This window comes from Sus scrofa, chromosome 14 (genome assembly GCF_054392235.1).
Source record: "Sus scrofa isolate SSC_HxYL_T2T_F1_AM1 chromosome 14, Sscrofa_HxYL_maternal_Yorkshire_Landrace_v2.0, whole genome shotgun sequence".
Taxonomy (NCBI): Eukaryota; Metazoa; Chordata; class Mammalia; order Artiodactyla; family Suidae; genus Sus; species Sus scrofa.
In genome coordinates this window covers 61,363,370-61,381,358 of record NC_139396.1, presented here as the reverse complement: position 1 = coordinate 61,381,358, position 17,989 = coordinate 61,363,370, and the positions used below count along the sequence as shown (strand labels likewise).

The following is a 17,989-nucleotide window of genomic DNA, read 5'->3' as shown; positions in this document are numbered from 1 at the left end:
CTGATCAGCTGGGCTGAAATAGGGCAAGTAAGTGGGCCTCAAAGGGACATTCCTTCACTGGGTATTAAGAAATTAACAAAATGTTAAAGACTTAAATAAGACATGGATACTGTCCTGCTGTATAGTACAGGGAACTATACCCAATCACTTGCGATAGGACATGATAGAAGATAATATGAGAAAAAGAATGTGTATTTGTGTGTGTGTATATATGTGTGTGTATATATATATGTATATATGAATGATTGGGTCACTCTACAGAAGTAACTGACAAAGCATTGTATATCAACTACGATAAAAAACTTTTTAAGAATATAAGACATGATACCATAAAACTCCTAGAAGAGAACACAGACAAAACATTCTCAGATTTAAGTCATAGCATGTATTCTCCTTTTTTTGGCTACACCCATGGCATATGGGCCAAGGACTGAACCCGAGCTGCAGCAGTGACAACACTAGATACTTAACCCTCCCAAAGCAATAGAAATAAAAGCAGAAATAAACCAATGGGACCTAATCAAATTTGTAAGTCTTTGCACAGCAAAGGAAACCATAAACAAAATAAAAACACAACCTATAGGGTAGGAGAAAATATTTGCAAATGATGCAACTGACAAGGGCTTAATTTCCAAAATATATAGACAGCTCACACATACAAAGTCAATAACAAAAAAGACAAACAATCCAAATGTAAAATGGGCAGGAGTTCCCTTTGTGGCTCAGTGGTAATGAACCTGACTAGTATCCATGAGGATGCGGGTTCAATCCCTGGCCTTGCTCAGTGGGTTAAAGATCTGGTGTTGCCATGAGCTGTGATGTAGGTCACAGATGCAGCTCAGATCCTGTGTTTCTGTGGCATAGGCTCACAGCTGCAGCTTCAATTTGACCCCTAGCCCACATATAGCCTTCTATATGCCATGGGTGCAGCCCTAAAAAGACAAAAGGCAGAAGACCTAAACAGACATTTATCCAAAGAAGATGTACAGATGGCCAATAGGCATGTGAGAAAATGCTCATCATCACTAATTATTAGAGAGATGCAAATCAAAACTACAGTGAAGTATCACCTCACATCAGTCAGAATGGCCATGATCAGTAAGTCTACAAATAACAAATGCTGGAGAGGGTGTGGAGAAAAAGGAACCCTCCTACACTGTTGGTGGGAATGTAAGCTTGTGCAGCCACAAGGAAAACAGTATGGAGGTTCCTTAGAAAACTAAATATAGAGTTGCCATATGATCCATCCATCTCACTCCTGGGCATATACCCAGACCTAACTATAATTCACAAAGATACATGCATCCCTATGTTCATAGCAGCACTATTCACAATAGCCAAGACATGGAAACAACCTAAATGTCCATAAACAGAGAAATACTTAAAGAAGATATAGCACATATACACAATGGAATATTACTCAGCCATAAAAAATGAATGCCATTTGCAGCTACACGGGTGTACCTAGAGATTACTATACTAATAAGAAAATAAATCAGAAAAAAACCCATATGATATCACTTATATGTGGAATCTAAATATGACACAAATCAATATATTTATGAAAGAGAAAGATCTGCAAATATAGAGAATAGACTTGTGGTTGCCAAGGGGGTGGAGAGGATTGGGAGTTTGGAATTAGCAGATGCAAACTATTATATATAGGAATGGATAAACACCAAAGTTCTATTGTATAACATAGGGAACTTATTTAATATCCTGTGATACACCATAATGGAAAAGATTATGAAAGAACATGCACCTGCAGCATATAGACGTTCCTAGGCTAGAAGCTGAATCAGAGCTACAGCTGCCAGTCAACACCATAGCCACAGCCATGTGGGATCCAAGCCACATCTAGCACCTACACCACAGCTCATGGCAATGCCAGATCCTTTAACCCACTGAGCGAGGCCAGGGACTGAACCCGAATCCTAAGGGATACTAGTCAGGTTCGCAGTCTGCCAAACTACAACGGGAACTCCCAAGAACATGTATTTGTATAAGTGAAACACTTTGCTGTACAGCAGAAATTAATACTGTAAATCAACCATACTACAATAAACTTTTAAAAACAAATTTGGGGAGTTCCCATCGTGGCGCAGTGGTTAACGAATCCGACTAGGAACCATGAGGTTGTGGGTTCGGTCCCTGCCCTTGCTTAGTGGGTTAACGATCCGGCGTTGCCGTGAGCTGTGGTGTAGGTTGCAGACGCGGCTCGGATCCTGTGTTGCTGTGGCTCTGGCATAGGCCGGTGGCTACAGCTCCGATTCAACCCCTAGCCTGGGAACCTCCATATGCCGCGGGAGCGGCCCAAGAAATAGCAACAACAACAAAAGACAAAACGACAAAAGACAAAAGACAAAAAAAAAAAAAAATTTGGCAAAATGCCTGATTTATTTTATTTTAAATTTTTATTATTATTATTTCTGCTTTTTAGGGCTGCATCTGCAACATATGGAGGTTCCCAGGCTAGGGGTCTAATCAGAGCTACAAGCTGCCAGGCTACACCACAGCCACAGCCACGCCAGATCCTTAACCCACTGAGTGAGGCCAGGGATCAATTCCACAAACTCATGGTTCCTAGTCGGATTTGTTTCCACTGCGCCACGATGGGAACTCCCGAAATGCCTGATTTTTAAATTTACTGGGTGCTTAATAAATAATTTTTATTCCTGCTTAACCTAAAAAAAAAAAAAATCAGTGCTGGATTTGATCAGTGCTTTAAAAATCTGTGGCAGTAGAACCCCAATTACCCAGTGAACCAGATTAAAAAGTGGGCTACTCTGCTTGTGGCAGGCCTGTTGCCCTGCCTGCTCAGCCTTCCTCTCATCCCTTATCTGGGGAAAAGGATTAGAATCGTGGGATTAGATACATTCCAAGGCCACATCTAGGACTCACCTGTTCCCTGAGTGAGCTGAAATTTCTATTTCTGTATCAGTACAGGCCATTTCAACAAAAGAACTAATTAGCAACCCCTTAAGGAGAGCACAGCAATGCCAGATCTGAGCTGTGTCTGCAGCCTACATCACACATCACGTTAACACCCGATACTCAACTCACTGAGCGAGGCCAGGGATCGAACCAGTATCCTCATGGTTACTAATTGGGTTCATTACCACTGAGCCACAACAGGAACTCTCCATCCTTGATCTGAAACCCTCTTGGGGGTTTGTGCTGGACCAAAAGTTCCTTTCAGGCAGGGCCATTTTCCTGTTTTTCTGTACTTCTTTTTCTTCTCTCTACAGGCTACCAGAGCAACCTTCAGGAGAGCGCTTGATGGCATAGTGCTGAGGAAACACTGACTTGCAGAGGCAAGTTGATACAGTGGAAGTTATCACTTAAGCAGGTTAAAGCAAGTTGAGGGTCCTCTTCTGGATTCTATCAAGGATTTACTACACTACTTTGGATAAAGGATTCATCTCTCTAAGCTTCAGTTTAGAATGTATGCAAAAACACTCCGTTCTCTGTAAAGCAGCTTACAAATGTTCACGGCTATTACCGTCAACCTTAAAATATGAACTGCTGTGACACCATAGCCAGCAACATTTTGAAAACTGCTGTGATGCTGTAGCCAGCATCATTTTGTATTCAACATTTACCGAGGCTCCACTTTACGTGAAGTTAGGAGCTGAAGGTACAAAAAACAGGGAGAGAGGAAAGACTGTTAATTTGCCCTGAAAGAGGTTAATCACTCAGACGGCAGTTTAAATGATGGTGTCAAGTGACTTCAGCCTAAGATGTCTCCTTATCCCAGGACACAGGGCTTTCTTTAACTGCTGACTGCTGAGCCAGTGCGACCTTCTATGGCCTGGTCTTTGTGTGGGGACTTACCTGGTGCTTGAGTATACTTGGCTGAACCCTTCCACACAAATGACACTGCTGCAACCCACTCCACTCCCTGACACACTCAGAGGACGCCCAAGGGGGAACAGTACACTCTTAGCCACAGGCTCCAGGTGCTCCTGGGCCAGAACTGCAAAGCTTTCTTGGCAGCAGGTGCTACGCTATTTTTGGGGCAGCTGAGTGATTATCTTTTTGTTTAGGGGATTGTTTCCTGTCAAGCGTGAGCTTCAGGATTCAGCTGAGGCCTGGTAGCACTTTCCAAATAGGGACAAATAGAGCCATGAAGCAATTTCCTTTAGGAAGAAAAAAGAAGCTAGTTAGCTCACAGAGGGGTCAGCCTGCTGTCTCTGCTAGCAACTGGCAGAAGCAGGATACAAGTCTTGCTGTGTTCAGTGGGCAGTTTCTTGGTTTCTGCTCGGTGACGGTCAACTAAATGCAATGGCCTGGGGCAGCAGCAACAGAGAGCACTGTGAGCCAAGCACAGAGTTGCAGGCTCCCTTGGAAATCTCTGGCAGATTTCACAAAACCTGGAAGGCAGAACAGCACTCCTGGTGCTCCAGCCATGTTAACAGCCCAGAAAGAACTCAGTGAAACAACTCCCGGGGTCAGTGGCTCAGAACAAATTGGAAGGAGGACTGTGGTGACAATGCACCTGTTCTTGGCAGGTAAAGCCCAGCTGGGTGGTAGCACCTGAGGAGAACTATAACCAGGCCTGCCTAGGGACCTCAGCTCACCTACTCCTGACCCCAGCAGTGGCACTGGCCTCTCAGCCTTTCCTTTTGGCCTCTGATCTGGCCCTCTACCTATGACTGCTTCTCTGCCCCAGTACCTGGAGGTCTTTATCATGGCCCTGCTTCTCCAGGATCAGCACCCGGTCCTGTAGCTCCTCCACAGTCCCTTGGAGCAGGTCATTCTCCTCTAAGGTGGCGCTGAGACGGTGCTCCAGCTCCCGTTTCCGATCTGACAGCATCTTGATCTGAAAGGGTGAAGAGCCACAGGGGTGGTGTCAGGAGGGAGGAAGGGAACAGCCCCAAAATATGAAGCCCAGTGTCTCTCCAAGGGCTCTGCCCAGGGGCCTGGTGCCCCCATTTCTAAGGCAATAGCTGTGAACTCCTAAGCTGAGGAGAAAACCCCTCCCCCTCTGGAAACCTGTCTGGGAAAGGGTGGGAGGTGAGCTCTGGGGAAGCTGGAATGTGGGGTGCCAGGCAGAGGCAGGGAAGGTTAGAGCTCTGGAAATTCCACAGATAAGACAGAGGAGGGCCCCACCTTGTTGCCCAAGATTTTACTTCAACCCCAGTTTATGGGGGAGTGGAATCTAACCTGCAGGACCACTCTTCTTTCTCAAGTCCTGAGCACAAGAAAATGCCCAAGACAGCCTCTGGAGCTATTGCATTCTCATATCCCATGGCTCTCCTCTGTCCACCCCTCTGCTGGAAAAGTGGGCTCTAGAGGACATGGTGCCCCTGGTTAGCCGTAGAGCCAGCAGGATACAGAAAAGATAGCAGTGCCTGCATCACCCTATGTCCCGAGAAGGAACAGGACACGGTCATAAGTAAATAACTGCTTCTACTCAAAACATCTTTTGCTTGTGCAAGGGAATTTGTGAATAGAAAAGCCATTTCTCTCCTTTCATTAAATAGGCTGATACACTGAGTACCTAGCTAGTCTCACGAGAGAGACCTTTGGAAGTTCTGTCTAGTCTCTTCTGTTTCAGTGAGAAAACAGAGGCAAAGAGCAAAGAGATGCCAAGTCTTCTCTGGCCTCAAGATCTGCAGGGTGAAAAGCTGCACAGGACTTCCTAAGGCCTGTGATGCTTCAGCCAAGAACCCTGCCCTGCCTAGGGGCTATGGGAAGCCTGTCCATGTCCCCCCAGTTGCTAGTGGCCTTGGAGTCCTGCAGGTCCCCCAGCTCCTGCCATTTATCACTTCCCTGCTAGACTGATCTCTTAACAAGCTTCTCATGAATATTCTCTGGTCATGGTTAAGATGTTACCTGTGCTCTCTAGTCTAGCATGGTAACAATCCACTGAGGGGAATCAACTTTAGACCTTTACTGGGGGAGTTGTGGAAATGAATATCTACTTGTCCCAAGTCCTATGAAATCTACTCTTCCTCTGCTTTCTGGCTGTTCTCACTCTCTGCACTAGAGCTGTGTTCATAGAGCACAGATCTTCCCTGGCTACCCACTGATCAGATAGGATGCTGTCCTGGGGAAATGAAGTATGTGGCCTTTGTCCAGAGGGATCAGGTATCTGACTAAACAAAGAAACAGTCTCTTAAAGTGTGTACCTGGGTAAGGGACTGAAAGAGGCAGGCCCTTTGTGAATGGGTCCACTATTCCCCTGCACTGAAGCAATGTTACCCACATGAAGGGAATTCTTACTCTAGTTGGTTTTCATTTAAATTTGAAAACCTTTGCATTTTCCTTCCCATGGATCATCTTTGTTTCCCAAGTTCCACTTGGCGAAGTCAGAGGTAATACAGATCTGATACACAACCCCACCCCTTAAAAAAAGTAGAAGTTCAGAGTTACATGAAGTTAACTTGATTGAAACAATAGCTTCCTTTTAAAAGTCACAGTGTTAATGGATGAAGCAAGCAATTGGCATTAGACAGCCAACTCCCTCACTTTACCATACACACCCTGAAACTTGTGACCAAATCTGGCCATAAACATTCCTGGGAATGACCCTGTGTCACAAGGGTCTAGAAAGAGTGAGTTGGGGGGTAGGGGAGGAAGAGAGGCGACTTGGAGGAACAAGACCTTGGCAGAGGCAGCTGAACAGTATATCATGCACACAAATGGGTCACAGACAGGCATGCCAAACCCACATGCACAAACTACTTACTTCAAGAACCTGCTGCTCAATACCAGGAGGAATTCCAAGAGAAGGGAGGAAGGAAGGGAGTGAAAGGCAGGAGGAAAGAGAAGACATCGACAGACTTTAGAAAAACATGTTCATGTCATTTATGAAGCAGGGGAGTGTTCACGTGGCCCTAAACTGTTCTTCAAAGAGTAATTCAGCCAAAGCGCTGCTGGTCAGACACTTGAGAGGTCTTGGGAGCAGATTAGGTGGGAACCTCCCTAGGAGAGAGCTTCTGTTTGGGTTGGTGATATGGCTTTTCCCTTCTCCTCACCCTCAACAACTGGATTCTCACAGTATTGCCCCCTAAGTGCTACTTTTCTCCCTTGTGGAAAAAAGAACCTGGCCTGGCCTCTCATATGCTTTCAATAAAACATTACTTCCTTCCAACACCACACATACTGCCTTCTATGTATTAACTCATCAAATCCTCATAATAACCCTATGAAATAGAAACTTCTATTACTTTCAGTTTATAGGTGAGAACATTAGGCCCTATTAAAATGGACTGAAGTGGACCCAAATGGAATAGAGAAAGGGAAGATTCCATTTCCCAAATTCTATTTAGGGTTAGCAAGGATGTTTCTGGCGGGATCAACATATTCAGTAAAAAAGTAGGTCATTCATAATTTCAAGACATTCAGCAAAAACTCTGAGCAACCTTATTTTTCTAGACAAAAGGCTACCTAAGGATCAAGTGTTCCCCATTCAGTTTCTCCCAGATATGTCTCCCCAGAGACTTTAGATAGAGCAGGTTCTTGTTCAGAGGGCTCCTTATCTAGAAGGTCTGGCAGCACCTCCAATGAGAAAAGCACTTCCATCTGAGCACTGCTGCACAGGGAGGCTCACCTCGGCCTGAAGGCTTTCGAGCCGGATGATGTGCTGGTTGGTTGATGAGTTTTTCTCCCGAAAGTCTTCTCTGAGGGCATGGACTTGCATGGAGAGTTTTCTCTCAACTTCTGATGCCTACAAGCAGAAGAGACCTTAGAGCTGATTCAGAGGTTAGGCAAAGGAAGCCTGTTCAGATTTCTGCCTCTCCACTTCTCAAGCATCTCTTCGCAGCTCTGCACTTTGAGAAGTATAGGATGAGAAGCTGGTTTCCTACCCCTGATCGCTTTGTTCTCTCACATCCAAACAAGACTCACCCCTACCCCTACCTCCACCATAAAGGACTCTGTACGTGTCTAAGATCACTTTGCAGATCGGAGGAAAGAGGTGTAGAAAACATTAAGTTCTCAAATGTTTTATCATCATTATGACTCTGCACACAGCAGAAGCTCAGCAAACATCTACTAAATTGAGAGACCGTTTCAGTATTTTACATGAAAGAATGAGACCAATATGCTTGCTATTTTAGAAATTCCTTTATTTCTCCCACCCACTTCCAGACAAATCATCTCTGTATTTCTTTTTCTTTTTTTTCTTTTTTTTTTTTTTTTTTGTCTTTTTGCTATTTCTTTGGGCCGCTCCCTCGGCATATGGAGGTTCCCAGGCTAGGGGTCTAATCGGAGCTGTAGCCACTGGCCTACGCCAGAGCCACAGCAACGCGGGATCCAAGCCGAGTCTGCAACCTACACCACAGCTCACGGCAACGCCGGATCCTTAACCCACTGAGCAGGGGCAGGGACCGAACCCGCAACCTCATGGTTCCTAGTCGGATTCATTAACCACTGCGCCACGACGGGAACTCCCATCTCTGTATTTCTTACTTCCACTCAACATGGGCACTATTTAATATAGACTGTAGGGAGTCCCGGTCATAGCTCAGCAGAAATGAATCTGACTAGTATCCATGAGGAGGCAGGTTCAATCCCTCAATGGGTTAAGGATCCGGCATTGCTGTGGCTGTGGTGTAGGCCAGTAGCTACAGCTCCAATTCAACCCCTAGCCTGAGAACCTCCATATGCTGTGGGTGAAGCCCTAAAAAGACAAAAAAACAAAAACAAAAACCCTGTCATGTCTCTTAAGATTTTTGCTGTTCATTCCTCAAGGACTTTTTTTTTTTCCTCCAACTTTCAGTTCTCTGAGGAGTGCTAGCTGAGGTGCTCATTTCCCACTCAGTCCATTTATTCTCTAATGCTGAAACACAGCACACACCAAGTTCCATTCCATGTGCCAGCACCTTCTCTTGAATACTTGGGAAGAGTATTTGAAAGAATGCCCCCCTAGAAAGATAAGAAGTCAGTCATCCTCCTGAGGGCCCGGCCCAGCCCCCACTAAGGAGAGCCACAGGACAGGTTCAGTAATCACCTCAGTACCTCTCTGAGGCCAATCGGGGTCAGTAAGCTTTATGGGTTCTCAAGAGAGATCATGGTGGGCAGAAATAGTTAGGAAAGGCTTTCAGAGGAGGTGGGATGGTAATAATGTTGAAATGGTAGGCTAGCTGTTCAATGAGGCTCTCACAGTAATGGTTACATGTTCAAATAGTTCCTTTTATCTTCAAGTGCTATATAATCAATTGTCCATCAGTTTTTGGTCCCACAGATTCAACAACAGAGCCCATCCCCTACTCCCAACAATAGAGCCTCAAGGATCAATCTCTGGTGCTAATTTTCAAACAATTAGAAAACACACACAAAAGAAAACCAAACCATTTCTTTTTTTTTTTTTGTCTTTTTGCTATTTCTTTGGGCCGCTCCCGCGGCATATAGAGGTTCCCAGGCTAGGGGTCTAATCAGAGCTGTAGCTGTCAGCCTACGCCAGAGCCACAGCAACGCGGGATCCGAGTTGCATCTGCAACCTACACCACAGCTCACGGCAATGCTGGATCGTTAACCCACTGAGCAAGGGCAGGGACCGAACCCGCAACCTCATGGTTCCTAGTCGGATTCGTTAACCACTGCGCCACGACGGGAACTCCCAAACCATTTCTTTTTCTTCCTTATTCTAAATTTAATTTTAGACACTACCAGCTTGTTTTAGATTTCTTTCTTTCTTTTTTACTTTTTAAGGCTGCATCTGCGGCATATGAAAGTTCCCAGGCTAGGGGTTGAATCAAGCTGCAGCTGCCAGCCTACACACAACCACAGCAATGCTGGATCCTTAACCCACTGAACAAGGCCAGGGATTGAACTGGCATCCTAATGGATACTAGCTGGATTCTTAACCCACTGAGCCACAATGGGATCTCCCTTAGATTTCTTAATCACTTAGAAACACAATATTAGTCATACTTGCCTAAAAATAACATTAGTATTATTTACCGAATACTATGTGCCAAGAACTGTGCTAAATGCTTTCAATGCATTATCTCAATTGTCACAACCAAAATATTACCCTCGACTGAGTACCCAGGCAACAAGATCAGGGAAGCACGGGAACTTGCACCACATCTCAATAAACGACAGCATGAGAATACTAAATTTTGGACTGTTTCACCCTGAAATTAGGACTGCACTACTGTCTTTTTATACAGTATCTTGAAATAGTTTTTCCTATTTCTATCACTCACTATTGTTATTTTTTAATTTTTTGGGTTTTTTTTTTTGCTATTTCTTGGGCCGCTCCTGCGGCATATGGAGGTTTCCAGGCTAGGGGTCGAATCGGAGCTGTAGCCGCCAGCCTATGCCAGAGCCACAGCAACGCAGGATCCGAGCCGCGTCTGCAACCTACACCACAGCTCACGGCAACGCCGGATCGTTAACCCACTGAGCAAGGGCAGGGACCGAACCCGCAACCTCATGGTTCCTAGTCGGATTCGTTAACCACTGCGCCACGATGGGAACTCCTATCACTCACTATTGAAACCAATTTTATGAGTCCAATTTAGCAAGGCTTTTCTTTCTTTCTTTTAAAAAAACACTAAGCAATTTTATTAAGACTTGAGATTTCTTTGGGCCCATAAGGAAAATTTCCTCTTATAAATGCTGCAGTTTGATTGCCTATACTGAATTCAGCTGACTATCAGGGTTTCAGATATGTTTAGATTTGCAAAGCACTGGGTAATTCAGGAAGCTGATTTCATTCTATGCATCACCTCCTTGACATGAAATCATGAGACAATCAAGCCACAGAGATGCACTGAGGGCTACACATCTAGCCCAGGTGTTATGAGAAATGTTCCTGTAGGACTAGGCTCCTCTCAAAGCCATCTTCCTAGAAATAAAACTTGTTTCTTCCCTCCAGGAAGAATGACACCAGAGGCTGAGCCCCTAACCATTGTTATAATGTCTCCTTTAAATGGCTTACTCCTCAGACATGTCCAAGAGCTTTTAACCCACACCTTCCATTTGAATCTCGAACAGCCCTAAGAAGCAGGAATTGCTGGAGTTCCCATTGTGGCGCAGTGGTTAACGAATCCGACTAGGAACCATGAGGTTGTGGGTTTGATCCCTGGCCAGTGGGTTAAGGATCCGGCGTTGCCGTGAACTGTGGTGTAGGTCGCAGACACAGCTCGGATCCCGTGTTGCTGTGACTCTGGTGTAGGCCGGTGGCTACAGCTCCGATTAGACCCCTAGCCTGGGAACCTCCATATGCCGTGGGAGTGGCCCTAGAAAAAGGCAAAAAGACAAAAAAAAAAAAAGGGCAGCAGGAATTGCTGGCCTCATATTGGTCAAGAAGGTCAAGAAGGTGGAGACTGAGGGGGAGGGACACTGCCCTGATCTTTGGCCTCCCGGTTATGCACTTTCCCACCATGATACAGCCACCTTCAACTAGGTGGTCAATCATTTGTCTGTGATGGTATGGAGGGGACAGATCAGTCAGACATATATGTACCATCTGCAAGGAGCTATTACACCTTTCAAAGTATGCCATTTCCTTCTTTTTCAGAGATGGAAACTAGCTTAGATATTTAGACCTAACAAAATTAATATTAGCTATTTCTGCACATAAATTAAATAATAATCTCTGCAGTTTGTATATAACTCTAATGTTCTAAATGCTTTCAGGAAGGCTAGAAAGCCAGTTTAGTTCCACAATGAATTTTAGAGCTTCTTTGACATTCTTTAAGGAGAAGAGTAAGCCCAGGTAACAGTGGTCTTTCTGAAAGGACCTGCTTGGCTGAGGGATCAGGAAGCTGATCTCATTTCAAGCATTACCATCTTGACATGAATCATGAGACAACCAAGCCACAGATATGCACTAAGGGATGGAATGAAGGAAAAAAAGTTAAAGGACACGCGGTCAGATTAGAGGTCCTGTTCTAGCATAGACACAGGTACAAGTTATCTGCATCATTTAACCTGAGTGTCACTTTCCCAAATTATAGATATACTCCCCCTTTACACACAAAAGGGCAGGTCTAAAGCTATGTCCATTTCCCTATTTCTAATTCAGGAAAATCCCACTTTGTGGGATTCAGTCAAATCACTGAAGTTTACAGAAATAAATAAAGGAAAGAAATACCGCACTGCTACATGTTTAGGGCAACTAGGATCAACTGGTTTTTCTTTTTTTTTTTTTTAAACTAAGGTACAGAACACCATGTGTATGTTGTAGGGCACTGTGTGATAGGCACAGTCCACTTATAGAGTCTGCACTGAGAACAGTCTATGAAGAGACTCAGCCAACATCATGAAGGTCATGGGTCAAGCTAAAAACATAGGGAATACAGAAATATTTGGTAGCCATACCTTTCTGTTCTGTTCTCCTGGTAGCCTTTCAAAGATAAGCTATTTCATAGTCAGCAAATATCCAGAAGTCACACCTTTCTTGGAGATAAAACTGTTTTCTACTTCTAGGTTTAGGGTAGCAGTCATGGCCCTGTACCCTTTTTTGGTCCTGGTGGTGAGGGTGAGATCAGGAAAAACTCATTCTGCAAGCAGAAAATGGAAAGCATGGCACTGACAGTTTACTTCTTAAAATGACGAGTTCCGGCTTCTGTGCCTGATTAACCAAGCAGCCAATAGCAGCTGTGTCAAAACTGTGACAAAGAATGACATCTATATGGCCATCATTAATAAGCCCATAAATAAAAAATGTGGAGAAAAGGGAATCCTCACATAATGGTGGTGGGAAGGTAAATTGGTACAACCACTATGGAAAACAATATGGAGGTTCCTCAGAAAACTAAATATACAACTACCATATGATCCAGCAATCCCACTCCTGGGCACATATCCAGATAAAACTACATAGAATTCAAAAAGATACATGCGCCCCTATGTTCACTGCATCATTATTCACAATAGCGAAGACAGAGAAGCAACCTAAATGTCTATCAACAGATGAATGGATTAAGAAGAGGTGGTACCTATATAAAATGGGATATTACTCAGCCATAAAAATAACAAAATAATGCCATTTGCAGCAACATGGATGTAACTAGAGATTATCATACTAAATGAAGTTAAGTCAGAAAGAAAAAGACAAATACCATACCACTTGTATGTGGAATCTAAAATACAGCACAAGTGAGCCTATCTAAAAAACAGAAACATAACTCAGGGACATAGAGAACAGACTTGTTGCCAAGGGGGAGGGGGGAGGGAGTGGGATGGATTGGGAGTTTGAGGTTAGTAGATGCAAATGATTACACTTAGAATGGATAAGCAATGAGGTCCTGCTGCACAACACAGGGAACTATATCTAATCTCTTGGGATAGACCAGGATGGAAGATAATCTGAAAAAAGAAATGTATATGTACGTATGACTGGGTCACTCTGCTGTACTGTAGAAGTTGGCACAACATTATAAATATCAACTATATTTTAACAAAAAATTTTAAAAGGAATGACATCTGTAATCACAGATGAAAATAAAAAGACGGTATGGTTTTAGCTCAGGTATTTGTTCTTTTCTTCTTCTTCTTCTTTTTTTTGTCTTTTTAGCTATTTCTTGGGCTGCTCCCACGGCATATGGAGGTTCCCAGGCTAGGGGTCTAATCGGAGCTGTAGCCATCGGCCTACACCACAGCCACAGCAACACAGGATCCAAGCCACATCTTCGACCTATACCACAGCTCACGGCAACGCCGGATCTTTAACCCACTGAGCAAGGCCAGGGATCGAACCCAGAACTCCTATATATAGTATTTTAACATCTTTCCATGTCAATGTGTAGACCTACCCTACTTTTTTCTTTAAACAACTATCTCGTATTTATTTATATGACTACACCATAATTTATTTAACTAGTCCCTATTCATAAGCATTTATAGACTGTTTCAATTCTTTGCTATTATAAATATTCCTTTCAAAAATCATCCTTGCTTATTCATCTTTATGCTTATGGGAGAATACCCTGTAAGTGAATAAATTCCTAAAAGTGGAATTGCTAGGTAAAAGGATATGCATATTTATTTTGATTGGTACTGCCAAATTATCCTTCAAAAATGTTGGATTAGGAGTTCCCGTCGTGGCTCAGTGGTTAACAAATCTGACTAGGAGCCATGAGGTTGCTGGTTAGATCCCTGGCCTTGCTCAGTGGGTTAAGGATCCGGTGTGCAGTGAGCTGTGGCGTAGGTCGCAGACTCGGCTCGGATCCCGAGATGCTGTGGCTGTGGTGTAGGCTGGTGGCTACAGCTCTGATTCGACCCCTAGCCTGGGAACCTCCATATGCCGCAGGAGCGGCCCAAGAAATTGCAAAAAGACAAAACAAAAAACAACAAAACAAAAATGTTGGATTAATTTACTGTATCCCTACTGACGGACTACAAATATGCCTGCTTCCTGATTCCTTGTCACCACTGGATATTATGATATGTTTTGCTCTTTAGATACTTATTTCTAATGTTCTCAAAAAATTTTACTTTCAGTGCATAGAGATTAAATAAAGAAAACATGACATTTGAGAAATAATTCCAGTTCTATTAAAGAATGCAGAAAAGTTTAATACATATAGTTCTTGAACTATCCGAATCATTTTATAATCTGAGTCCTTGGGTTGTTATTTACTATTTAATTCTCAACTTGGCAAAACAAACTGACAGCGTGTTCCTTCTTTCTGAAATACCTGATTTGGTCAGAGTACCATCTAAGACAATTACTTCCTCTCTGGAGCCTTAAGTGTTCCATGATTACTTTTCCTATTGATATGATTAATAACATAAGAGTATTTCACTAAATGAAACATTTTCTTTTTTCTTTTTAGGGCTGCACCTATGGCCATATGGAAGTTCCCTGGGCTAGGGGTCAAAGTGGAGCTGCAGTTGCTGGCCCTCAATACAGCTACAGCAATGCCAAATCTGAGCCACATCTGTGACCTATGCCACAGCTTGTGGCAAAGGCCGGATCCTTAACTCACTGAGTCACATGGGAACTCTTAAATTTGTCTAAATGGACAAAGCAGAACTGTTAGCTATATACTTTCTTGTTAAATGCAGGCAAGGAAATTGCATTAGTTACACATGAGCATCCATTTAACTTATTTGTCAAAAGGAAAAAAATGAGTCAATTAAGAGAAATTACAGATGGGGAGATCTATTTTTTTTTAAATTGAAATTGGTTGATCTACAATATTGTGTTACCTTCAGGTATATAGCAAAGTGATTCAGTTTTACATAATATATATTACATATTATATATATGTATTATAAACACACACACACATACATATATATATATTTTTTCTTTTTGCCTTTTCTAGGGCCGCTTCTCGTGGCATATGGAGGTTCCCAGGCTAGGAGTCTAATCAGAGCTGTAGACGCCAGCCTACGCCAGAGACACAGCAACAGATCCAAGCTGTGTCTGCAACCTACACCACAGCTCACAGCAACACCGGATCCTTAACCCACTGAGCAAGGCCAGGGATCTAACCCACAGCCTCATGGTTCCTAGTCGGATTCGTTAACCACTGTGCCATGACGGGGACTCCGAAACACATATAAACTCTTTTCCAGATTTGTTTCCACTATAGGTTATTACAAGCTACTGAATATAGTTACCTGTGCTATACAGTAAGTTCTTATTGTTTATTTTATATACAGTAGTATGGATCTGTTAATCCCATATTCCTAATTTATCCCTTCCCTTCCCCTTTTAGTTACCATGCTTGTTTTCTATGTCTGTCTATGTCTGTTTTATTTATTTATTTATTTTGTCTTTTTGCCTTTTGAGGGCCGCTCCCGTGGCATATGGAGGTTCCCAGGCTAGGGGTGCAATCGGAGCTGTACTCAATGGCCTACGCCAGAGCCACAGCAACACAGGATCCGAGCCGCGTCTGCGACCTACACCACAGCTCACGGCAACGCCAGATCCTTAACCCACTGAGCAAGGCCAGGGATCAAACCCGCAACCTCATGGTTCCCAGTCAGATTTGTTGACCATTGAGCCACGACAAGAACTCCTATGTCTGCTTTATAAACAAGTTCTTTATTTTAGATTCCACATATAAGTAATATCGTACAATACATGGCTTTCTCTGTTTGACTTCACTTAGTATGATAATCTCTACGTTCATCTGTATTGGTGCAAATGGCAATATTCCTTATTTATGGCTGAATAATATTCCGTTGTGTGTTGTATGTATATGCATCCATGCATGAGTGCACATGTGCACGCACACACACCCACACACACATCTTTTTCAACTGTTGATAGACATTTAAGGTTGCTTTCTTGTCTTGGCTATTTTAAGTACTGTTGTGAACACTGGGATATGTGAATCTTTTCAAATTAGAGTTCTCATCTTTTCCAGATATATACCCAGTAATAAGATTGTTTGATTATATGTAACTGCATTTTCAGGTTTTTTTTTTTTTTTCCTTTGGCCACACCTTTGGCATGAGGAAGTTCCCAGGTCAGGGATCGAACATGTGCCAGGGCAGCAACCAGAGCCATAGCAGCAATGATGCCAGATTCTTAACCCACTGTGCCACCAGGAACATTATTTTTTGTTTTGTAAGGAACCTTCATACTGTTTTCCATAGCAGCTGCACCAATTTACACTCTGACCAATAGCGCAGGAGGGTTCCCTTTTCTCCACACCCCCTCCAGCATTTGTTATTGGTAGACTTTTTGATGATGGGCATTCTGACTGGTGTGAGGTGATACCTCTTTGTAGTTTTAATTTGCATTTCTTCAATAGTTAGAGATGCTGAGCACCTTCAAGTGTCTGTATGTCTTTGGAGAAATGCCTATTTAGGTTTTCTGCCCATTTTTTTGATTGGGTTGTTTGTTTCTTTGATATAGAGCTGTATGAGCTGTTTCCGCATTCTGAAAAGTTAAGCCCTTGGTGGTGGCATCGTTTACAAATAGTTTCTCCCAGTCTGTAGGTTGTCTTTTCATTTTGCTTACTGTTTTTGTGTGTGCAAAAGCTTGCAGTTTGATTAGGTCTCATTTGTTTATTTTTTGTTTTTATTTCATGACAACTAAATGTAGTATGAGAGGGCTGGACTGGATCCTAGGCCAAATAAAAGGACATTAGTGGGAAAACTGGCAAAATTCCAGCAGGTATATACATTAGTTAATACTGCCTCAATGTTAATTTATTAGTTTTGATAACTGTATTATGGGTTGTAAGATATTAATATTAGGGGAAGCCAGAAGAAGGGTACTGAGAATCTCTGTATTTTTTTCTAACTTCCCTGTAAGGCTAACATTATTAAGGGAAAAAAAAAAGATTAGTAGTGTTCCTAGGCAGTTGGCAGAAGAAAATAAGTCATCTCTGAATGATGGCAACTTCATACAAAAATCAAAATATCTCCACAAAGAATTTTCTAATAAAAATAAGCAGATTATGGTACACAAAGACAAATATACTCATGGAAACAGGGACTCTAAGCAAGAACCAGCAGAAACAGCAGACACAGATTCATAAAGACCTCACATCCCAGAATTAGCCGATACAGATTTTAGGACAATTGTGTTGATTTTGTTTAGGTAAATAAAAGAGGTGATTAAAAATGTCTCTATGGAACCAACCAGAAAATATAAGATACAACCATCCAGACTCAAAAAGACACAAGATGTAAAAAAACCCCAATCTTTTGAGTTCGCACAGCACCCTGGACACAGACCTCTATCTAGCAGAGCACATGCAACATTTTATTACAGTTATCCATTTGAGTCCTTCTCCCTTACCACATTTTAAGCTTTGAAGGTGGGGGGTGATGGTATCTAATTCTTTTTTTTACTGCCAGTGGATGGTATAATGCTGGGCACATGATAAGTACTCAAAAAATATCTGAACTAAGTATCCTTCATGGCTGACAGACACTGCCCTTGAGCAATTAAAAGAATCAAGTCTACTACTCCAGAAGACAAAGAGGAGGCCACATCAAGAGGTAGGAGGTATGATTATGTGATATAAGCAACCCCATACCTCCTGGCTGGGAAGCCCCACAGACTGGAAACTAACTGGTTCACAGAGACTCACCTACAGGAGTGAGAGTTCTGAGC

At 43.0% G+C, this 17,989-nt stretch overlaps 1 protein-coding gene across 12 annotated transcripts in view; it reads right to left on the bottom strand.

Annotated features, from left to right (window-relative positions):
* Nucleotides 1-17,989, bottom strand: part of BICDL1 (BICD family like cargo adaptor 1) — a 120,058-nt gene that overhangs the window by 17,460 nt on the left and 84,609 nt on the right. For 11 of the 12 annotated variants that reach the window (XR_014826935.1, XR_014826933.1, XR_014826934.1 and 8 more), the window contains 2 exons: nt 7,559-7,675; nt 4,676-4,822 (listed from right to left, as the gene is read on the bottom strand). Coding sequence is in view for 9 of the 12 variants with exons in the window: in XM_084995579.1 (XP_084851705.1) it covers nt 4,676-4,822; nt 7,559-7,675 (264 nt within the window). In the remaining 3 variants the exon portion in view is untranslated. Of the gene's footprint in view, nt 1-4,675; nt 4,823-6,694; nt 6,891-7,558; nt 7,676-17,989 lie in introns of those variants that run through there. The other variant, XM_084995583.1, reaches the window with a different exon arrangement.